The 25,054-nt window shown below is 43.0% G+C and overlaps 2 protein-coding genes across 2 annotated transcripts in view; one reads left to right on the top strand and one right to left on the bottom strand.

Moving 5' to 3' along the window:
• Nucleotides 1-25,054, bottom strand: part of CLTRN (collectrin, amino acid transport regulator) — a 79,222-nt gene that overhangs the window by 50,001 nt on the left and 4,167 nt on the right. The gene's annotated exons all lie outside the window — the stretch shown is intronic.
• Nucleotides 208-24,829, top strand: CA5B (carbonic anhydrase 5B). Its single transcript, XM_049704941.1, is given in 8 exon segments — nt 208-339; nt 1,727-1,913; nt 9,741-10,090; nt 13,149-13,202; nt 13,204-13,243; nt 15,677-15,741; nt 16,801-16,956; nt 22,069-24,829. Coding segments are annotated over 8 exon segments (1,077 nt in total). The 5' UTR covers nt 208-309; the 3' UTR covers nt 22,264-24,829.

Here is a 25,054-nt window from a genome sequence, read left to right on the forward strand (position 1 = left end):
TCGTTCTACCATGAGGTAGAATATTCTACCATATTTCCTCACTTGAATTACTGGAATTTCATTTCAAACTCCACATGCCCAAATCTGAGCTGCTGATTTCCCACCCAAAACCTTTTCCATACACAGTCTGCCCATCTCAGTTCGTGGCAAGTCCATCCTTGCAGTTGTTTAGGCCAAGCATCTGCCAGTCATCTCTGACTGCTTTCTTTCACATCTTACGGGCTGTATCCCCAAGATACATCCAGTACCCAGCCACTTCTCACCACGTCCACTGTGACATCCTTAGTTCCAGCCCCTGGATTATCCTGAATGGGCTCCCTGCTTCTTTCTTTCATCCTGGTCAGTTTCCAGTAGGGCACTGTGAATGAGCTTTTTAAAATGTAAATCAATTCACATTCCCACCAGCAGTGCAAGAGTGTTCCCTTTTCTCCACACCCTCTCCAGCATTTATTGTTTCTAGATTTTTTGATGATACAGCCACTATGGAGAACAGTATGGAGGTTCCTTAAAAAACTGCAAATAGAACTACCATATGACCCAGCAATCCCACTACTGGGCATATACCCCGAGAAAACCATAATTCAAAAAGAGTCATGTACCAAAATGTTCATTGCAGCTCTATTTACAATAGCCCGGAGATGGAAACAACCTAAGTGTCCATCATCGGATGAATGGATAAAGAAGATGTGGCACATATATACAATGGAATATTACTCAGCCATAAAAAGAGACGAAATTGAGCTATTTGTCATGAGGTGGGTAGACCTAGAGTCTGTCATACAGAGTGAAGTAAGTCAGAAAGAGAAAGACAAATACCATATGCTAACACATATATATGGAATTTAAGAGGAAAAAAAAATGTCATGAAGAACCTAGGGATAAGACAGGAATAAAGACACAGCCCTACTAGAGAATGGACTTGAGGATATGGGGAGGGGGAAGGGTAAGCTGTGACAAAGCGAGAGAGAGGCATGGACATATATACACTACCAAACGTAAGGTAGATAGCTAGTGGGAAGCAGCCGCATAGCACAGGGAGATCAGCTCGGTGCTTTGTGACCACCTAGAGGGGTGGGATTGGGAGGGTGGGAGGGAGGGAGACGCAAGAGGGAAGAGATATGGGAACATATGTATATGTATAACTGATTCACTTTGTTATAAAGCAGAAACTAACACACCATTGTAAAGCAATTATACTCCAATAAAGATGTAAAAAAAAAAAATGTAAATCAGAGTATGTCCCTCCTCTACTCCGAAAACTCCATTGTGTTCCCACTTCTCTTAGAACAGTGGTTCCCAATCAGAGGTGATTCCCGTTCTCCAAGGGACATCTGCAATGCCTGGAGATGTTTTTGGTTGTCACAAATGGAAGGAAGGTGCCACTGGTATCCAGTGGGTAGAGACCAAGGGCGCCGCTAAACAAGCTACAGTGCAAAGACTAGTCCTTTACAACAGAGTTATCTGGTCAAAATGTCAACAATGCCGAAGCTGAGAAACCCTGAGTTAGAGAAAGAGCCTTTACAATGGCCTACATGTCTCCTTGATATGGCATCCAGTACCTCTGGACCTCACCTCCTACCACCCTCTGCCTGGTTCACTCCACTCCTGCTGTATTTACCTCCCCCTCCCGCATACTAATAATCTGAATGATGTTTTCCACGTGATCGGCCACCTCTGTTGTTTGTGACTTTTCTTCCTCTGTCCTCCTTTTGCTCTGGGTTATTAGGTTCCTTCAAGTTACTTGGGAGCTGATCAAGACTTCAAGCTAAAGATGGTGATGATGAGTCGCCTGAGGGTCATTCTTCAAGCCTCTCCATGCAAGGCACAGTGGAGAAGGTTCCAGATTCCGAGGTCCATGCTAGCAAGGCCCTGCAGCCTCTACACCTGTACTTACAAAACCCGGGACCGAGCCTGTGAGTACATGGCTGCCTGGAGAGAGCAGAAGCCTGGTTGTTTCCTAACAGTCACATGTGTTGAGTGTCTGCAGCTCTGATGTCAGTGGCATTCCAGACTGGGATTAGATGCCTTGAGAACTGAGAGTAATAACCCATTATTTCTCTGTTTGTTCAAATATGGAAAGCCTTTTTCTCCCCTAGCTTTATTGAGATATAACTGACCTAAGTCTAAGGTATACATCATGATGATTTGATACACGTACATACTGTGAAATGATTACCACGGTGCCGTGTGGAAAGGTGTTTTCTTCACCAATTTTAACTTGTTAAAATGATGTCATGCAGAAATAGGTCAAAGAAGTCCTAAGTTTCAAATACTTTGAACCTGTTCTTTATTGTTTTTTGTTAGCAACCGTCTTTTTACTAAAATTGATCCACGGACTGCGAATTATTTCTGTGAGTCTGAACATTCTGGAATTTGCATATTCATGTTTGCAAGCAGTTCAGTAGCTTCATACTCTGGAATATTCCGTCCCTCGTTACAAATTGCAGAAGAGGTGCTTCTAGGTGACCAGCTCGCCAGTGTGAGCTCCGCTGTGAACCCAGCAGATCAAGTGAGGCAGCAGATGGTCCTCCCTGACACCACGGCGCTACTGCCATGGGCGTGGGTCATCCTGTGCTGTCGGGGTGGACTGTGCACTGCAGATGCTGCATGGCATCCCTAAGTGTCCCCTGGGGGGCCAAGTAACCCTGGTACAGAACCCCTGAGATGATCGGAGAGGATAATGTGTGTGTTAGTGGAGACATGAGTTTAATGAAATGGTTAAGCATATCTGCTAAGAAGTTATGTATTTTCCACCATTCACAGTGAATTCACACAGAGTTTTCCAGTGTTGGTTTGCTTCCAGATTCTAGCTTTCTCAACTTTTCCTCCTTGGGTTTACTCTCTTTGACCCTGTTTTGCACATTACAAAAGGGATTTATTAGTAATGCTAATCTAGCTAAATCTATTGCCTTGAAACTGCTTCATAAATATATTTTTACTGTAAGTTTATTTTGTTTCCTCCGATGTTGCCTGTGTTCTCATTAAACTGAGCTGGTCTGAGTCATAATAAATTTCTGGTTGCTGGGTGCGGCTTCCTACCATCAGGCCCCCATCCTACCCGGACTGGCTTATTCTCAACACTGGCACTTTGCGGTCTAAGGCTTAAAATGGAAAAAAGTAGTCATATTTATCTAGTTACTAAATTTTGTGTGAGTGCTTTCCTTATTTTCTTGTTTGTTTATATTTACAGAAAGTATTTGTTTTTATTTACAGAAAGATGGAAGTAAATCCAATATGCTCGTGTCTTTAGGATAGTTTGCTCCTTTTAGTGCTGACAGAACCCAGAAAGTATTGGCTTAGGGAGGTAGGGGCTTCTCTTGATTAATTTCCCACATCAGATGAAATGTTCTTGTTTGTAACTTACTAGAAGAAACAGGTCACAGTCACCGTTTGATTTTGGTTTTCGAATATTACTCTGTCCCTCCTTGTTTCCCCCAGGAGAATATTTGGTCTTTGCTGCCCTGGGCCACTGCGCATGTCCTATTTGTATATCCTGGTCCCTCATCTGTGTAGTTGTAAAGACGATACTCATTGATTCTGGAAGCTCAGTACCCCAGCGGAAGGCCCAATACACTTGGGACCCAGAGTGATGCAAGACCACTGAGGGTTAATTAATGTGGAAAGTCCTTAGCTAGCGCCTGCCACACACTGAGAACTCGGCCTTGGCAGCGACCTCTAGTACCACAGTCGTTATCATCATCACTACCTTCATCACTGTCATATGCTCAGCACCTCCCTCAGCTGTCTGACCATTGTTAGGATCCGGGAGCCGAGTAGGGAGTGACTGAAGGAGGAGGCTGCGGCGAATTTAGAAACAGCATTTCACTGGGGCCTGTGCCCTGTGCTCTGCCTTCACTCCGCACCATCCCTCTCCCCGAGGAATCACTGGCATCAACTCAAACTGCTGTTGGCTGTGATCTCAAGTGGCAGACAATAAATGTTGACAGTCCTAACCCTGCAGACTGGTGATATGATAAAATAAAGATGAAAGCCTGCATCTATTACCCACGATGAAAATAAAATCACTTTCATTTCTTGTATCATCTAGTGAAATTTAGCCTAAATTTCTGTCACATAAAAAAGATTTAGGGTTTCCGGGCGGCGGGGACGGAGGTGGGCTTGGCGGGCCGCACGGCCTCGGGGCCGGAGCTCGGGTCCCCCGCCCGCCCCAGCGCCCGCCGCAGGCCGAGCCCCGCGCCCCGCGCCTCCATCCTGGGTCGCGGTGGTCGGAGGTGCGCCCGGGTCCGCGGGACAGGCGGGCGCAGAGGTCGTTTGTGTTTGGGGGGGGCGGGGCTGCGGCGAGGTTCCGGCGCCTCCGCGGAGCACCTCGGGTCTGGGGCTGGGGGCGCCTGCGGCTTGCTATGCTCTCCGCACCCTCCCGGCTCTGCAGCCTCGAGAACACGGCTAGGCAGCAGTAGTTTAATGGGGAGTTGGCCTGCTGGGAACTAGGGGCCTGCTGGGGTCTCAGTTCTTGGCTGGCCCCGGAACACGAGGTTACCAGGCGTGTGACGGCAGCAGGTAGCAGTGAGCCGCTGGTGCGGTGATGAGCAGGAAAGGAAGGACACTGGCTCTTGGCCTGTGAACCTAGGCAAGAACGACCAGCCAACACAATCCAGACCAAGGTCCGTGGGCCCAGCTCGGTCCTGTGCGGCTGGTCGGTGGAACAGACCTGCAGGTGTGGCTCTTGTCACTCTAGGGCTGGCTTCGGGACAGATCCTGCTGATGATCCCAGAGCACCGCCCTCAGCTCTCCAAGAGAGTGCGCCTGAGTGGAGCCAGGGCGGTGTGCACCACTCAGCACGGCCGCCCTGCGTGTCCAGTCTGCTGGCAAGGGCAGTGGGGAGCCGGGGGAAGTCATGGCCTTGCGAATGTCCTCTGATGAAAAAGAACCTGCAGGCTTATAGAGTAACATTTGTGTGGAACGTTGGTGTGCTGAAAAGCAGTTCTGTGTGCCTTTCCCCCTTGGTGTGGATCAGCAGTGCTGAGGCAGCAGGCGTGATGCAGAAGTGTGAGCAGAGACCGTCTAGAATCCCCAAACTCCAGGGAAACTAGAGGTGACAGCCAGCCTAGTGAAGAGGCAGGAGGCGGGGGCGGGGGCGGCAGCCCAGCAGGCGCCCCTCGTCTCAGGGCCCTAATCCTGGCTCCAGCCGGGTGGTCAGGGGAGCTGCAAGGTCTTCTGCACGAGCAGAGCCCACAGTCCTGAGCTGTTCTTCTCTGTGTTTGGGTCATCTCCCCCCATCCAAGGGGAGAAATCTAGATGAGGTTCAAGAACTAGTGCTTTAAGAATGTGGATCTCATAGTTGAAACCTCGGAACACGTGTCTTCAGCACAAGGTGTTAAAGTGAACGGAAGGATTCAACGCCTTTTCGAGGAGGGTGTCTCCATGTGGGCAGAACTAGAGAATAAATGGGTCTTGAATAAAAAAAAACAACAAAAAAAGATTTAGGCATGAGATCTTAGACCATAGGGAAATAAGTTTAATAATATTAATTTTTAATTTAATGAAATATAAAGAATGTCATCTAGAATGGAAATGGTACAGATTTGTTATTATTCTATTGATTCTTAACGTTCATGATCTCCCTAGTTTTAGAAGTAAGAGGAACATTTATTTTTAGGACAAATCTCAGTAGAATAGCACTGTATAAAATGTAGCTACTAGCCCCATGTGTGTATTTACATGTAAATATATTCAAATTGTATGGCCACCTGTGGCTAGCACTTACTATATTAGAAATTTCCATCATCAGAGAAACTTCTATTTGACAGGACAAGTCTATATTATAACTTACCTGTGTTAGAAAACTGTTCTATTATTTCTCCAATTCATTTTGAAGGACACTAATAAAGCCTGGAGAACGAGAGTATTCAAAAGCTTGTTTTGCAACGTCTTCACAGAGAATTCCGTTAATCCCCAGATAATATAGGCTGGGATACCCAGACTGTGTTGTCTTCCATTAATTTTCAAATAATCTTGAGAAACAGTGGACCTATTAGCCCTGTGGAATTACAGTAACGGCCTCAGGGGTATCTGCAGCTACAGTGAACTAACAAACAGCCCTGAACTGACCACCAGGAAACGTGGGCCTTAGTCTCCTGCACTGGTAACTGCATGTGACGCTGTGGTTACCTGGGCTCAGCATGAAAGTGCCTTTTACAACCCTGATGCTCTAACAAGGCACTCTGTGATTCTGTGACCATCCCCAACAAAGTCACATGGAGGGTCCCTGTGTATCCCATCACTGCAATAAGCCCTAGGCCTGCTAGGATGGTGTTCAATTTGACGAGGAAATAGCCCATCTCAAGAAAAAGGACAGTACAGGGCAAGGCACTGGAGAGAAAGCTAGTGATGGTATAGAGCAATAATGTCCAAAAGATATATAATGCGAGCCACATAGACACTTCTAAATTTTCTAACAGTCACACTAAGAAAGGGATAAAGAAACAGGTGAAATTAAGTTTAGTTATATACTTTAACTCACTATATCCAAAATATTATCACTGTAACATGTAATCAATATAAAGATTATTAGTGAGGTAGTTTACAGGATTTTCTCCTAAGTCTTCAAAGCCCAGTGAGGTATCCTACAGTTTCAGCACATCTCACTGACTGACCAAGGGGAGTAGCCTGGCAAGGTTCTGGAATAGCGTGGCAAGAGCAGAGCTTGGGAAGAATGAGGAGAAATAAAATTAGATGGGCGAGATGGGTTCCTACTAGGAAAACCTCGATGCTTGGATGCAGAAGCTTGGACTTCACATAGTCTTTAACATGGGAACAACATGATGAAGGTGGTAATTTAGGAAAACTGATGGATGGCAAAACACAGTAGAGGGGAGTAAGAGAGGAGAAAAAGTGAGCAAGAGGACCTTTCCTTGAGGAAAAGTCTGTGGTACAGGGGCCTGAATGAGGCTGGTGGTCAAGGGCTGGACAAAGAAGAGATAAACCTCAAAGATCCTTAAGGAGAAAACAATGCGGCGCTCAGTAGAGTAAAAGGAAATAAAGATAAAACGGGAATGACCCCTTCCCAGTAATGCTCTTTATCTTATACATTCAATCCACAAGCAGGGACTGAAAGCCAGCTCAGTTCTTCATGGGGCTTGTAGAGCTGTGAGGGTGCAGATAACTAAGCATATATGCATATACTTATCATCATACCCATGTAATAAACGATTTGAAGGAAAAGATCAGAATGCTATGATTAATAAAAAACAAGAGGGGATCGCATAAGAGGATAGGGAGGTGCGGAGGTGACACTTTTGCTGAAGAGGTGACAAGCCAAGAAGAGGAGCCAGCCCTGAGCTGAATGAGGGGAGATTGATTTCTGAGAAGGAGCAGGAACTGAGGGGCTGAGACAGGAATGATCCCGAAAGACGGACACCCCCGAGGCTGGAGCTGAAGGTGGTACAAGTACAAAGTAAATCGAAGACAGGACCAGTCATGTAAACAGGAACCAAAGCTGAGCACATCCTCACTGTGGAATCTAAAGGGACTGTGTTGCTCTCAGTGTTACATTAGTGACACCTTCCTAACGACAGTGTGACGTCGTGCCCTTAAACCATGGCTGACAGAATCACTCTCTCTGTTCATTTCATTCTCCCCACATGAGAAGAAGCTGGAAACGCAGGCTCCGTTAGAAGACGAAATCACCTTCTGACTTTGAGGGGAAGTCTGAGTAACCACCAAGAAATCATTTTAATCTGTATTTTGTTAAAATGCAGGAAGAGGAAGGGAGGAGAGAACAAAAATGTGAATTTATCATTAGCAAAACGAGCCCTGGGCAAAAGCTGGCTTCAGGAAGGGGACAGTGACCAAGGGCTCCCTGGTGGGGGGGATGCTCTGGGTTCCTAAAGGAGGAGGTGGGGGGGGGAAAGAAAACCTGGAAGCTGAACTTGTGAATAGAGGGGCATACAAATTGAAGGGAGCGTTATGACCATACAAGAGCAGCTGAAGGAACAGGCCCAGTTTCCTTGGGCTGGTGTTTGTGTGGGTGAGAGAGTAGACTCTAGGCCATTTCCTGAATGAAGTGGGGGACGATTTGGGTGGAAGAGGGCATCGTCTTAGGGATCTGCTCTGTATTCCCTTCTCCCCTAGTCTCCTTACGAGACCCACACGAGCTGGTTTTGAAGGGTGTGAATGCTCAAACCCTCAGCCTCAGTCTGAGCATCTCAGAGCGGACAGTGTTGTCAGGTTTCTTTGTGCCGGCGGGCAGCTTTAAGACTGAATCATGGCTGTTCTCGGGGTTTCTGGAAGTTTTAAAATATCAAATTAAAAATTAATCAGTATGGCTGATTCATTTTGTTGTGCAGTGGAGGCTAACACAACATTGTAAAGCAACCATACGCCAATAAAAATTAATAAAAAATAATTAAAAATTAATCAAATACAGCTTTTTATCCCAACAATAGCATTTGGATAATCAATACTCAAAGGGCATATACCCAGTAGGGCGCTACAGGGCACGGAAGAAAGGGAGGGAGGTATGGCTCCTCCCTGCAAGGAACTTGCATTCTAATCTGATACCAATATGACTATTGTACCAATTCATATGCATTTTTCATTTTAGATTTCTGAAACAGAAAGTCCTCCTTCTCTAAAGTAAGTTCTTGTTGTTCAGAAGTTATTTTACACTAAGGGAGAAAACCCAAAACGTTGGGTTCAGACCTCTCTAGAGACGAGATTACCGCATATGAAAAAATTGAGCGGGGGGTGGGGAAAGGGAATGCCCTGAGTTTGCCTATTGCTTTCTGCTCTAGACCAAGATTTCTCAACCTTGGCATTAATGATATTTGGGGCCACGTAATTCTTTCCTGTGAAAGCCCAGCCTATATACGTAGGATGTTTAGCTGCATCCCCAGCCTCTACCCACTAGATGTCAGTAGCACCCTCCTCCAGTTTTGACCACCGAGAGTGTCTCCAGACATTGTCCAATGTCCCCCGGGGTCAGAATCGCTCCCTCCTTTGAGAACCACTGGTCCAGAAACTGCCTTGGAGCGCTCTGTGTCTATGCCGCTGGGGCACTTGTACCAAAAAATCGAAGGTTAAGATCCTGCTTTGGGCAGCTATCTCAGGAAGAGAACCGTCTCCTCTGTAAGAGGAAACCAGAGGCAAGCTTGTTTTTTACGACAAGTGGAGTGCCAGTGACCCTGCCATGCACAGGGGGGTTTGACTGGGCAGCAGCTGCCTTGTCACTTTCGCCAATCCTCAGACTCATTCTCAGTGGTGGGGTGAGGTGCAGAGGGTCGTTGGTAATGATTTATCTTGATTCGTATTTTGTCCAGCTTTCCTGTTGGTCTCGGTTCTGCCCATCCGTGCTGATTCTAAAGGGCAGAGAGCTGGACCACCCGAATTATACATGTGGGTTCTATCCATCATGTGTGGATAGCTCTTTCTTTGTTGTAAGAAGTTTCCTGAGATTTATCAGGGACTTGCCACAAAGACCTGGCGCTCGACTCTTTGGTAGAAAAATCACCGTCAGTGATGTCATCAGCACCCGTGTGGGACAGAGTGTGCGTGTACACCTTAATATATACAGTGTCATAGCTATTCATGTGGCAGGACTCCAGGGACCTTAGCAATGCTAACATTCTACCCAGGCTTTGCAGGATGGCTGCCTAATCCTCACAGCTGGCTCACATAAGAGCTGAACCCAGCATACACGCTTACATGGGACCATATCATCCCCCCAGTGGGATTCCAGCTAGTGTCATCTCGAGGACAGCCCCCGATGTGCTTTCTCCTAGTGCACCCTCTCTGGGAGAGCGTGGACCTGGTCCCGGGGGGTGAGCGCCAGTCGCCCATCAACGTCCGGTGGAGGGACAGTGTCTACGATCCTGGCTTAGAACTGCTCACCGTCTCTTACGACCCGACCACCTGCCTCCGCGTCTGGAATAACGGGTACTCTTTCCTCGTGGAACTTGAAGACTCTGCAGATAACTCAGGTGAGAGCCAGACCTGTCTGTGGTCTCATCTGGAGTTAAAGGGACAGTTTCATGTCAGCACAGGCCACATCGCAAGGCCTCCATGGGAGTGGAGACCTCTTTTGTTAGCAGTGGCACGGGACTCACGGGACTCTTTTTTTCGTTGTGTGATACACATAACATGAAATGTACTCTCTAAGCCTTTTTTTAAGTATATGGTTCAGTAGTATTAACTACATTCACACTGTTGTGCAACTGTCACCACCATCCATCCTCAGAACTCTGTACCCATTAAATAATAACTCCTTATTTTTCCCCACCCTCCAGCCCCTGGCAATGAACATTTCCCTTTTGTTTCTATGAATTTGACTTTTGGGTGCCTCACTTAAGTGGAATTATACAGTATTTGTCTTTTTATGACTGGATGATTTCACTGAGCATAATGTTTCCAGGTTCATCCGTATTGTAACACGTGTCAGAATTTCCTTCTTTTTGAAGGCAGAATAATATTCCATTGTATGTACAGTTAATCCGTAGACAACACAGAGGTCAGGGGCACCAAACCTCCACAAAGTTGAGAATCTGAGTATACCTCATAGCCAGCCCTCCGTATCTGCATTCCTCCATATTCTCGGATTCATCCAGCTGGGGATCATGTAGTACTGGAATATTTACTTTAGAAAAAAATCCACGTATTAGTGGACCCGCGCAGTTCAAACCCATGTCGTTCAAGGGTCAGCTGTATATACCACATTTTGTTTATCCCTTCATCTGTTCGTGGACACTCGAGTGGCAGCCGCCGTTTGGCTATTGTGAATAATGCTGCTGTGAACATGGGTGTACAAATATCTTTTCAAGATGCGGTTTTCAATTCTTTTGGGTATATACCCAGAAGTGGGATTGCTGGATCCTCCTTGGACTTTTTTGAGTGTATGAAAAATGTCTCTTTTCATTTTTATGCACATTTCCATCTACTAGTATAAACAGTATTTCCTGTTAATACATATATCTCTGTGTATAGATTCTATAACTGATGTAGAAGATAGGGCGTGAAGTTAAAACTTTGCTAGAAATTTATTTTCTGTGTGTGTTGAATATGTGGTAATGTTCCTCTACTTGCTGACTTTACAAATAACTTTTATATTAAATAGCAATACTATTTAGTCAGATTTTAAATGATAAAATTGCAATACAGTTGAGCCTTGAACAACACAGGTTTGAACTGTTTAGGTCTATTTATACATGGGTTTTTAAAAAATAACTACATACTACAGTACTACACCATCCGCTGTTGCTTGAATCTACAGATGCAGAACCGAGGATAAGGAGAGCCAACTGTAAAGTTAAATATGCTGATTTTCAACTGCGAGGTGGTTGGCACCCCTAGCCCCTGCGTTGTTCAAGGGTCAACTGTACAGGGCAAAAGGCTAGTCGGGCAAGAAAAAGGCCTTTTATATTTGTGGTTACCCAATAACATGTATGTATTTTGTCATTCATTGATTTATTTATTCATTCAACATTTACTAAGTGCCAACCATGTGTCAGACATTGCATTGAGTGCTAGGAATAACAACTCGATTCTTGACCTCCCAGAGTTCAAAGTCTAGTGACAGAAGCACACATTAAATTAAAATGATAAAGCAAGTGTGATTTGAAGAAGGGTTTCTAAAAGTGCTGTGGGACCACAGAGGAGGGTGTGATGTAGACTGCTCAGAGGAGTCTACGATGATTCCACTAAGGAGGGGACATTTGTGTTGGGTATTGAAAGATGAAAAGGAGTTTGCCAAGAGGATTAGAAGGGCATCCCAGACTGAAGGAAAACCATGTGCAGAAGCAGATGTTCAGAAAGTGGTCAAAACCCAAAGTGGCCAGAATGAGAATGTGTGTTGTGGGAAGAAGCGGGAAGATTGGTGATCATTGAAGATTAAGAGGGTAGGTGGAGGGCTTCCCTGGTGGCACAGTGGTTAAGAATCCACCTGCCATTGCAGGGGACACGGGTTCGAGCCCTGGTCCGGGAAGATCCCACGTGCCATGAAGCAACTAAGCCCGTGCACCACAACTACGGAGCCTGCGCTCTAGAGCCGGTGAGCCACAACTACTGAGCCCGTGTGCCACAACTACTGAAGCCCACGCGCCTAGAGCCTGTGCTCCTCAACAAGAGAAGCCACCGCAGTGAGAAGCCTGCGCGCCACAATGAAGAGTGGCCCCCACTCACCTCAACTTGAGAAAGCCCGCGCGCAGCAACGAAGACCCAACACAGCCAAAAATAAATAAATAAATAAAATAAAATTTAAAAAAATATATAGTTTTTAAAAAAGAGGGTAGGTGGAAGGCAGGCTTATGAGACACTGGTTATTTTTAAACAGAGTGGCATAGCATGATATCATCTAAATAATTGGTCAATTGCTTTATTTTTTGAGATTGACCCAGGCAACCGTGCAGGACAGCTTAATCCACATGGGAGAGGGTGGGAGCCTAAATGAAGGCTGTGGCAGTCGAAAGAGAGAGAGCAAGTTTTAACAAGCATTTTTAAAATAAAAGCAACAGAACTTGGAGATGAGAAGGCTTCAAAGTGAGAAGGCAAAGTTAACCATGACCTTGAGGTGTCTCACTTGGGAGGCTCTGGGGATGGCAATGCCAGAAAGTTCATGAATGATGGACAAGGATAATTTGTAGGGAAGTATAGGAAGCATATAAGGAAATAAAATTTCTTCTTACAACTTTTCCCCTAATTTAATTTTAAATGTTACGTTAAAAATAGAAAGAAACACATTTTAAGTGGTTACCCCTCAAAAAAGAAATGTGTCTTCAACTCCTGTCCAATTCCCATAAGGAGAATCTATTTCTCTCAAGATAAGCATCTTCTCTCCTTTTGATGCAAATGGATTTTGGATTTTAGTATTTCCTGCAAATCAAGATGGGAATGAACAAATGTTGATCCCTCACTGAAATGTTACTCACTTTACTATATAATTAAAAAAATTTTTCTCCCCAAATAAATCCCTTTATTCCAAAGTAATATTAATCCACATGGAATTAATTGCTGCTCCAGCATAAGTTTCTTCCTGTTCTTTATTTCTATCTCATTTTGCATCAGATTGTCATGTCTTTCCCAGTGGCTTTATTTTAGGTAGGGAAACATGTTTAAATAGTGTATGCTGAATAAGGCTGCTGAATTATTTTGGAGCAATCCTATATGGTCAGGCAGTACTTCTTTTAGTGGTGTTTCAGCTGTACTTGGTACATCAGAATGCAATCCAATTTGAAAGCTTTGAGGATGCAGCAACTGGAGGAAGATGGTTTGGCTATGGTAGGAATATTTTTTAAACTATTTTTAAAAACCTTACCAAGTTTAAATGATGTGTTGTATTCTAGAATGAAAAGATAGAACATTAGAATATTGTTATTTACTTTAAGAATATGGGGATCAATACATTGGTAAGATAAACAATGCTTAAAATACAAGACTGTTAAGAATATATTTCAAATGGTATGAAACTGGGCTGTCCAATATGGTAGCCACAAGTCATGTGTGGCTGTTGAGCACCTGAAATGTGGCTACTGTACGTGAGGAAACGAATTTCAAATTTTGCTTCAGTTGATTGTCATTTAAATTTAGGAACTGACAATTCAGTTACTGGAAAACGTAAAAATGTTTGGGACAGCTTGGGTATGTTATCTACATTTTCAAGTGTAAAATATACAAATCAAGTATTTCTGATGAAAAGTTAGCATCCAAATTGATATGTGCTGTATGTATTAAATACACAACATATTTTCAAGACTTAGTAACTTTTCACATTGATTATATGTTGAAATGACAATATTTTGAATATATTTGGTAAAATAAAATGTTTTCAAAATTAAGTTCACCTGTGTGTTTTTTGTTTTTTAACTTCTTCAATGGAGCTCCTAGAAGCTTTAAAATTACCTCTGTGGTTTGCATTACATTTCTATTTTTAGGCATTGGTATAAAAGGATAAAAGCAAATAATACTAAATATCAGTTAAAATGTGAGATTTGATAAGAATGTATTTTAAATGGAGTAAAAAGATAAAGGCAAACAACTAAGGGAAATTCAGGAAAGGAACTAAACATTTAAGAGTGTGATGTGACTATACATTTGCTGAGTGCTTCATTTATCTCCCATAGAAGTCTCTGTGGTGGACCCTCATCTCCGTTTTTAGATGGAGAAAGTAAAGGTCAGTGAGGTTAAGTGCTTTCCTGCCAGGTCACTCAGCTAGCACCTGGAGAACTGGACTGGAGATCTGTGGACCATACTCTGCACAGCACCTCTGAGCTCCTGCAGGTTCCATAGGTACAGGCCTCCTGCAGGCTCCCTGCCTTAGTCCACTCTGGATGCTGAGTGTTTTAAGGATACCCAGGTTTTAGTCTAGTCAAGTATGGTAAGACACACACACATGGAAATGGCTATCATGAAGGAAGAATTTTATTATACTCACAAATACCTAAAAAGAGGAGACGTGGCATGCCATGCATGGCCACATGGGGAAGGACCAGGGGTGGTCAGGAGGCAGAGAGGGCAGGGGAAGACATGGACAGAACCTTTGTTGTGGTTTCCATGGGAAGGAATGGGTGAGACAACATAAGCAGGCTTAGGATTGGCCACTTTGGATAATTTCAGCAGGCTCTGGGCATAGAGGCTTCCCCCAGTTGTCTGGTATGTGGCCCTGGGGTGACTAGGGCAGAGGAATAGTAGCTCAGAGTATTAAGAATCCCAAAAAGGAAGTCGTTGGGGTCTGAGCTCTGGATTGGTTGGTTTGTACATGAAAGGCATGCTCCCTGTTGTTTGTTCTCTCTAGCAATTGACTAACCCTGGGAGAGGTGATCCCTCTAGCATCAGCAAGGCCTCAGATATCAAAGCATCAAATATAGAAACTGGAAAACATAGCTATTGCACTGAAGCTCCTCAGGACTCAGGGGCCTGAACTGAAAGCTGGGCCTTACTACGCGCTGGCTTGCCCTGACAGCTTCAGCCTCCAGAGCCTCTGTGCGCCAAGCACCAGTGAGACCCAGAGGGGGAAGCTGATGGAGTAAGGGACACCTTTTCCTGCAGACTGTGGGTTCCAGCCTATCAGCAAACAGCCTGCTCATTTGTTTTGTATCTACTTTCACTCAGTGATGTTTATAACATTCTAAATTGTCAATTTAAGTGCAGTTCCAGTACTGTGGACTGTTTTTAGGTAATCACCAGGTATTTGACTTTATCTTATTTTTTAATAATATGTTTTATTTATTTATTTTCTAATTCATTTTTGGCTGAGTTGGGTCTTCGTCGCTGCGCGCAGGCTTTCTCTAGTTGCGGCGAGCGGGGGCTACTCTTCCTTGCAGTGCATGGGCTTCTCATTGCGGTGGCTTTGCTTGTTGCGGAGCACGGGCTCTAGGCGCGCAGGCTTCAGTAATTGTGACACGTGGGCCCTAGAGCGTGTGGACTTCAATAGTTGTGGGGCATGGGCTCAGTAGTTGCGTGTGGGCTCTAGGGCGCGTGGGCTTCAATAGTTGTGGCTCGCGGGCTCTAGCGTGCAGGCTCAGTAGTCGTGGCGCACGGGCTTAGTTGCTTCATGGCATGTGGGATCTTCCCGGACCAGGGATCGAACCCGTGTCCCCTGCATTGGCAGGTGGATTCCTAACCACTGCACCACCAGGGAAGTCCAGGTGTCTGATTTTAATTCACGTTCTATTACAATTCTAGAGTGAGATGTCAATTGTTTTTAATATTTTCTCATCTATTGTTCTTTAGCTAGGCAAATATCATAAAGAGCAACAGAAACTGGTGGATACTACGGCATCAATTACGCATTAGGTAATTTTTCCCCCTAAATCACTTGAAATATATTTTATGTTTTAATCTCAGAGTGGAGACGCTAACACGGCACTTTGAAAGGGAAAATGTTAATTCACCTCAGTGTAATTCAGGCTCTCTTTGAAAGCTGCCCCTTAAGACAACTTGCCATTTATGATGCTTGTGTTGAGAGAGCCCCTGGCCCTGGGACACTTTCCAGAGGAGAGACATGATTCTGTTGGTGGGCACAGACGGCGGCTCTGGTTTGGCTGCCATGCCAATGAGCACTCAGAAACTCAGGAACATGAGTCCCCTCCTCTGCTCCCGACCGCTGCTCCTTCTCAGTCCTGTGCAAACACTCAGGGAAGCCTTCTGGGCTCTAGCTACCCTCCCAAAGGCAGGGGGCACAGAAAAGTCTGACAGAAACTTGGCTTGTCCAGCTTTACAGAACAATTACCCACATCCTTTGGGGTGGATACCTCTGTCCAGCCGTCAAGGTTAATTGTTCAATATTCAGAATCCCAGAGGGGCTGCTCTCTGCAAGTCTGTCTTCCCTCCCCTCCCTGCCTCTGTCTCCACCCTGCCCTCCCTCTCCATCTCCCTCCTTTTCCTCCTCCCTCCCCCACCCCCACTCCACCCCCATCTACTTTCCTCTCTCTCCCTCCCTGTTCCCCTCTGCCCCTCTCTCTGTCCAGGATCCTGTCTCCTCATAATTTGCACTGCATTTTAGAAAGGTGAATTCTATTAATCTCTCTTGAAAAGGAAAAGCCTCCTTGTTTATGCACCAGCTACCACCTAATGCCTCCCAAAGAGTTCAGAGGACAGCACCTGCTATAAGCTCACTAGAACGAAGGGAGAAAATGGTTTTTGCTGTGTTCCCACTGAGGACTATCAGAAATACATGGTTAATTGCAGGAACAAAGCATGGGTATGATTCTGTCCTAAGGTGCCCAGAGGTACCTGGAGCTCATCTGGACCACTGCTGGTCCTCAGACTCCCCTAGAATCATCACCACATCATCTGATTCCTGAGTGGTTTTCAGCATAAAATGATAACTCGATGACCCCTTCTCTTGGCCAGGACATGCTTGTGGAATTTGGGTCATTCAACCCTTCCTGTCTGATGCCTACCTGCCCAGATTACTGGACCTACTCAGGGTCCCTGACTATCCCGCCACTCTCTGAGTCTGTCACTTGGATCATTAAGAAGCAGCCCATAGAGGTTGATCATGATCAGGTACGTTCTTTCCACATTTCTATGTAAGGAAATTCTAGTCTGCCCCTTTAAAACAAGGCTGGGCTCAAACTTTGGCATCAGTTTTTAACATCTTGTAATGCTCATACATTTTTATTAAAATGCGCTAACATCTTGTGTTAATTTGGATATGAATTAGGAAATGCTTCAAATTAACTAGAGAGAAGAGGTAAAACTTAGGAAATATAAGCTTTTTACTTCCATATTTGACAATGACATATGTTTTATGCATTGTATATTTTATATATAAATACGAATCTCTATATAAACAAGACCCTTTTAAAAGGAAGAATGAAGGCTGAAAATGGATGTGCTCAAACCCTGTAAAATCTTTAAGGGAATTTTGCTATGGAACCTCAGGATAAAAGCAGAACCCAACAATGTCTGTCCAGAAATTTTAAGTCAGTTGTTTTGACCCTGGAGTCTATTTTTTCCTTAGCAACTAAGTGGTGATTACTATGTTAATGCACATATTCTATTGAATTCATAACATAACTGAACTGCAATAATATTTGCTTATGCTTGCTTTATGGGATTTTAATTAATCACAAAGCATTTTCACAAGAACAAAAGGTTCCAGAACCTTTTTTATGAAGCCAGGATAACTGACACCAACACCCACCAAAGATCAGACCAAAAAAAAAAAAAAAATGTACAGACTGGTATGTCTGAAGGATATGTTTTTTAAAAAGCTAAAAAGCTAAAATAGGGACTTCCCTGGCAGTCCAGTGGTTAAGACTCCACGCTCCCAATGCAGGGGCCATGGATTCGATCCCTGGTTGGGGAACTAAGATCCCGAATGCTGCATGGCATGGCCAAAAAAAAAAGCTAAAATAATATTTTATAAACAGAAGCCAGCAGTACCTTAAAAGAAATATATACTTTGTGAGAACCTATTGTATAGCATAGGGAACTCTACTTAGTGCTCTGTGGTGACCTAAATGGGAAGGAAATCCAAAAAAGAGGGGATATATGTACACATATGGCTGATTCACGTTGCTGTATAGCAGAAACTGACACAGCAGTGTAAGGCAACTATACTCCAATTAAAAAAAAAAAAAAAAAGGGACTTCCCTGGTGGTCCAGTGGTAAGAATCCACACTCCTAATGCAGGGGGCCCGGGTTCAATCCCTGGTCAGGGAACTAGATTCTGCATGCATGTGTTAACTAAGAGTTCAGATGCTACAACTAAGAGTCCACATTCCGCAACTGAAAAAAAAGATCCTGCATGCCACAACTAAGACCCAGCACAGCCAAAAATAAATAATAAATTAAAAAAAAAAGAAATATATATTTTGTCCAAGTAGTAGTTATTCCAGTAATGCAAGGATGGTTCGATATTACGAATGATATTAATTCATCATATCAGTGAATCTAAATATATTTTAAAAATAATCATTTCCATAGATTCTTAAGAAGCAGTAGCAAAATTCAACATTCAGTTTTTTAAAAAATTTTCAATAAAATAGGAATGTATGGAGACTTCCCTAACTTGATAAAAGAGATTGATCTCAGTTCTAAAGTATGTAGTATGCTTAATACGGAAAAGAGTATTACTATGTTAAATTTTAACTGAAGTTATATTTTGGAAGTAGTCAATATAATTGGACCAGAAAAGAAAAAATAAATTAGAAAAACAACAAAAAGAACTACTGCAAAGATAACTGAGTAATTAGTGGAGTACAATATTAATTTCTAGAAATCAGTACACTGGACATGTATACATCACAATCAGTTAAAAGATATAATGGAGGGCTTCCCTGGTGGCTCAGTGGTTAAGAATCCGCCTGCTAATGCAGGGGACACGGGTTCAAGCCCTGGTCCGGGAAGATCCCACATGCCGTGGAGCAACTAAGCCCGAGCGCCACAGCTACTGAGCCTGCGCTCTAGAGCCTGCGCGCCACAGCTACTGAAGCCCGCACGCCTAGAGCCCGTGCTCCACAACAAGAGAAGCCACTGCAATGAGAAGCCTGCGCACTGCAACAAGGAGTAGCCCCCGCTCGCAGCAGCTAGAGAAAGCCCATGCGCAGCAACAAAGACCCAATGCAGCCAAAAATAATAAGTAAATAAAATAAATGAATTTTTAAAAAAGATATAATGGAAGAAAGAATGCTATTTATAATGGAAAAAAATACAAAATACCTTGGAATTAGCTTAACAAGAAAACTTAAAACATTTCTAAAGGACACAAAAGACTTGAGTTGATAAAATTCATTCCATGTTATTGAATAGGAAGACATCATAGACACCTTTGATGTCAATTCTCCTTAAGTTGTTATTGGCCATGAATTGTTTATTCTTCATAAATTTGATGTAATCCCGATAAATATACCAATAGGATTTTTTAATATAAATTTATTAAAAAAATTTTTTTTTTATTTTTGGCTGCATTGGGTCTTCGTTGCTGCATGCAGGCTTTCTCTAGTTGTGGCGAGCGGTGGCTACTCCTTGTTGCAGTGCGCAGGCTTCTCATTGCAGTGGCTTCTCTTGTTGCAGAGCATGGGCTCTAGGTACGTTGGTTTCAATAGTTGTGCCACGCGGGCTCAGTAGTTGTGGCTTGTGGGCTCTAGAGCACAGGCTCAGTAGTTGTGGCACACGGGCTTAGTTGCTCCGTGGCATGTGGGATCTTCCCAGACCAGGGCTTGAACCTGTGTCCCCTGCATTGGCAGGTGGATTCTAAACCACTGCACCACCAGGGAAGCCCATACCAATAGGATTTTAAAATAGGTATGCTACTTCTAACCTCATGTGGAAAAAGAAAAGTATAAATAAAGAGCCAGGGAAAATTGTGAAAGAGAAAATGAAAGATGATTAAATCAACCAAGTTATAAAGCCTCAACAGTTAAATAGTGCTGTACTGGTACACAAATAAAGAGATCAATCATAGGATGAAAACTGTAGATTCAGAAATATGTCCAAGTACATATGAGAATTTAGTTTATGATAAAGGTTGCATCTCAGCCCAGTGAAAGGGAAAGATGAGATTATTCAGTAAGAGCGATGGGACAATCGAGCAGACATTTGGGGGTGAAAAGTTGGATTGACCATTCAAACCTTACACAAGAATATATTCCAGACATATTAAATGTTAAAAATACTGCCATAAAAGTACTAGGATAGGCATAGGAAAATCTTTTCGTACATCCAAATGGAGGAAGCTTTTCTAACCATATATCAAAACCAGAAGTCACAGAGATAGCAACTGGTAAGGTAGACTACATAATTTAAAAAAAAAAATTCTGTGTCAGGCTTCCCTGGTGGCGCAGTGGTTGAGAGTCCGCCTGCCAGTGCAGGGGACACGGGTTCGTGCCCCGGTCCGGGAAGATCCCACGTGCCGTGGAGCGGCTGGGCCCGTGAGCCATGGCCGCTGAGCGTGCGCATCCGGAGCCTGTGCTCTGCAACGGGAAAGGCCACAGCAGTAAGAGGCCCGCGTACCGCAAAAAAAAAAAAAAAAAAAAAAAAAAAAAAAAAATCTGTGTCATGAAAACCACCATAAACAAATGACAGAATACAGAGTTTGCTCATAAGCCTGGGCTTGGTGGCCTATATATTTATTCCGCTACTATCCTTCACATTTAAAAATTGACATAACACTGAAAAATAAATAAATTAAATAAATAAATCAGAGGGTCAGTGGCCCATGTGAGGACTTTTCAAATGAAATTTCAACATAGAAAATTCAGTAAGAAAAAAATGTTAGCTGTCATCAATAATCCTAGTTGCCTACAATCTTACCACTAAGTGTTAATCATTGTTTGGATAAATCCTTCTGGTCTTTTACTTATACAGATACACATAAATCCTTCTGTTCTTTCATCTATATAAATATATACAATTTTTTGAACAAAATGGAATCATTCTGTACATGCCATTTTGTTGCTCTTTTCACTCAATGATGTGTGGAACATTTTATAGATAATAAACATTACTTTCAATATCATTTTTAATGGCTATATACTAGCCCATTTTATAGCTCTAATGAAATATATTATTGATACTTGGGCTATTTCTAATCTTTTGCAATTAGCCAAATAAAAATAAACCTGAACTACTCAGACACGTTCCTAATTAATGAGGGTATATGTGTGATTTGCAAGTACGGTCACTGTGTTGGGTGCTTGTCCCTGGCCTACTTGGCCTGAAGTCTTTAATCCAGACAAATCTTCCCATGCTTGCCTGCTGTGCCCTAGGCTGTCCTCTCTGTAGCTACAGTGTGCCTGATTGAGTGAGGAAAAATGCTACAAAGAGCTTTTCCAGCTGGCTTGAAGTCAAGTGTTCTATAACATGGTTGCTCAGAAAGCCAAGGGGCTACTGATTGATGCTACTGCCACACTGGAAAACAAGCCTTTGATTTGGGATCACTCCTTCTATACTGAGCTGCACTGTTCAGTACCTTAGCCACAAGACACGTGTGGGCATTTAAATTTAAGTATAAATACATTTAAATTGAAACTAAATTAAAAATTTAGTTCTTGGTCACAATGGCCACATTTCAAGTGCTCAGCAGCCAGCCATTTGTGGCCTGTGGCTGCTGTAATTAGGACCTTTCCTTCACCGCGGAGAGTTCTATTGGACAGTGCTGGCAGGAGGCACCCCACTGCCTGTTAAGACCTCCACCTGCATTGCCTTGTCCGCAATGCCCAGGTGCGGTAAGCAATCAAGACTACGTTATGTTAAGGATTCAGTTAAATTTTGAAAAAACAAAACATTTTTGGCACTGTTACTATATGCATCAAGCCTTTTATTTATTATCCTGTAGCCTGGCTATTTTTGCCCATTTAAAGATGAGGTTTCTGAGAACCAAAGATGAAGTAACTTGGACTTGGCACATGGCTAATACGTGGGGGACAGGGCCTTTGACCGCCAGTCTTTGGATCCCAAGTGCCCCACTGGCTTCACCACGTCCTGCTACTCTCCTCACACAACATTTTATTCCCTGTCCAGCAGTGAAGGGATTCCTGCCCAGAAGTAAATTCTCCTTCTGTATCCAATTTTAGACAAATGTTTCAGGATAGTAAAAATGAAAGTAATTTATTCATGAAGTAAAGCTGTTTTTCTATTGAAATTATTTATGCTTCCTGTTTCTGTTTCTAGCTTGAGCAATTTCGGACCCTGCTCTTCACTTCTGAGGGGGAGAAAGAGAAAAGAATGGTGGACAACTTCCGCCCCCTTCAGCCCCTAATGAACTGCACTGTCCGCTCATCCTTCCCTCACGACTATGTGCTGAACATACAAGCAAAACCCAAGTCGTCTACCAGCCAAGTGACCCCCTTAGACGCCATTATCTAGGTGGTATCTTGCTTAAATATATACTAGTTCTTTAAAAATTGCTAACTAGACTCTTCTAAATGCCTGCATTTAATAATTATGGATGTGCCTTTCTTGGTATGGCAGCGCTCCTTAGTCTTTGAGGGAAGCTCTTTGGTAAACAAATTCTTCCTTTTATTGATAATGATGTTTATCACTGAAGTACCAGCAAGAGACACAAATTTCTCTTATAGCAACCTGCTGGTAATTGTAATGTCTTTCTATGTGTGACATTTTTGAGCTGTCTTTTTACTGATATGTTTATCAATTGGTGGTTCTACAGAGTTATAAGTAGGGATGATAATCAAAATATTTAACAACTGGTAAGGCACAGACACTGAGCATCCAGAATGCAGGCTTTTCAGAAACAGCCACAGGACCCAGATTGGTACTTCTTGGCTGAACATTGGCTATGGTTTTAGGTATATTTTATTTTAAAACATGAATGAGTATTCTTTTATAAGGCCTTCTCAATGGGTATATTTGCCTCGATTTTCACTTGTCATTACTAGTACAGGACATGATTACTTACTATCAATTTATAATATAGAAAAAATATTTTGTGAGCTTCCTTGGCGGCGGAGTGGTTAAGAATCTACCTGCCAAGTCAGGGGACACGGGTTTGAGCCCTGGTCTGGGAAGATCCCACATGCTGAGGAGCAACAAAGCCCGTGCGCCACAACTACTGAGCCTGTGCTCTAGAGCCCGTGAGCCACAGCTACCGAGCCCGCGTGCCACAACTACTGAAGCCCGCCCGCCTAGAACCCGTGCTCCGCAACAAGAGAAGACACCGCAATAAGAAGCCCGCGCACCGCAACGAAGAGTGGCCCCCGCTTGCCACAACTAGAGTAAACCCGTGCACAGCAACAAAGACCCAACGCAGCCAAAACTAAATAAAAATAAAATAAATTTATTTTTAAAAAAAGAAAAAATATTTTGTAATCCTAAAAACACAAGGGTTTACTTATATCCGGAAATCCTTTTGCATTTCTGAAAGTCAGATGTTTTACTTAAAGGCTTGATCATATAGAAAGCATATGCAGAATATTTTAAAGAAAAAGCTTTAAGTGCCTAGAACTTAAAATTCTTTCATGATCCATTTACAGAAATACTTTTCAAAAGGCTAGTAATATAATAGTCTATGGTTTATAATATTATTTTGAATTGTTTGTACATTGTTTCATAGAATACAATAATATTTTCCACAATGACAGAACTATCTTGACTTCCCTTTAAAACTATCTGAACTTTATTTCATTAGTTGAGGTTCTGTACAAGGCAGGTGATCAACATAAATCTCCTAATTTATACAGTGGTTTAGAAGACTTTTGCAGGGACTTCCCTCGTGGCCCAGTGGGTAAGACTCCACGCTCCCAATGCAGGGCACCCGGGTTTGATCCCTGCTCAGGGAACTAGAACCCACATGCATGCCGCAACTAAGAGTTCGCATGCCGCAACTAAGAAGCTGCATGCCACAACTAAGACCTGGTGCAGCCAAAATAAAATAAATAAATAATAAAATAAATAAACATTTAGAAGACTTTTGCTATAATAATAGGGAAAGAAACCTGTCAAATAGGCTAAAACCTAGATAATTCTACATATTCTGAGGAATCCATGCCACTGTTGCCCTTGCTTGTAAATATGTGGAATGTTTTTAATTGCCTATGCCTGTGTTCAAATTCAATACTGCATTTACTAGTATATTTCTTTCATTAGTATGCTAGTCATCCGATCTGCAAGATAAGGTTGGATGAATATACTTAACACTACTGAACTATACACTGAAAAAGGTTAAGATGGCAAATTTTATTTTAATGTGTATTTTACCACCATTAAAAATAACTAATAAATTCAGTAGGGAAAAAAATAGGGTTGGAGTTGTATGTGTAAGTTTGGGGGCATATCTCTGCTCTTAAAAAAGGAAGGGGGTAAAGGCATTGCTTCTAGAGTGCATGCCTTCTCTGGAAAAGGGAAGCATATATGCTCTAGGAAATGAATAAAATCCTTTAAAAGATTAATATGGGGAAAAAGTTATGTTAACTTTATATATTTTTTCTGTTTTAAACCATAGTTATCTTTAAAAGGTAAACACACAAGATATGCATTTTTCAGGGCACACAGGCTTCCCTCCTAGGTCTCTTGCAAATTCTTAATGCAAAATTCAATTGCAGTGAGTCTTCCAAATTGACTCACAGAATGCCTGACTTGCCCTTCTATCTCAGAGATACAAAGGATGCATTCATAGGGTGTGTCCCTGCTGGCCACCCCTGATCAATTTACATCTGGTGTTCTGGTATAGTTATTAACAGCACCCTCTTTCACTCTCAACCATGTCCTGCTTTGCATGACAAATTCTTGGTCACCTTCTCTGCAGAGGTTATGGAAACTGCCTTGGGGATGTGGTTTCTTCCATGCCTTAGTCAGATGACCCCCAAGGGGGTGATGTAAATTCCCTGGCTACTGACACACCCTCAGGGGAAACTTTTCTGCCTCCAAAAAGTGTTTTACTTGTGCCTTCCTAGACATGAAGGGGGAAAGTGGGCTTGAGGGCTGTCAAAGGGCTTGAGAAAGAATTCTGTACTAAAATTGCTGCTTATCTTCATTAAATAATATAATAAAACCCTTTCTTTACACTATTAATATTTGTTTAATGACTTTTTCTTCCTATTAGTTTTTTTGAGCATGTAAGGTATCTATACAATTAGCGAGACAACGTGAGATCAGAGAGTGACTGGAAAACTCATGAGGGATTTACTAGAGAGGCAGGAAT

The sequence above is a fragment of the Orcinus orca genome, chromosome X (genome assembly GCF_937001465.1).
Source record: "Orcinus orca chromosome X, mOrcOrc1.1, whole genome shotgun sequence".
Classification (NCBI taxonomy): domain Eukaryota; kingdom Metazoa; phylum Chordata; class Mammalia; order Artiodactyla; family Delphinidae; genus Orcinus; species Orcinus orca.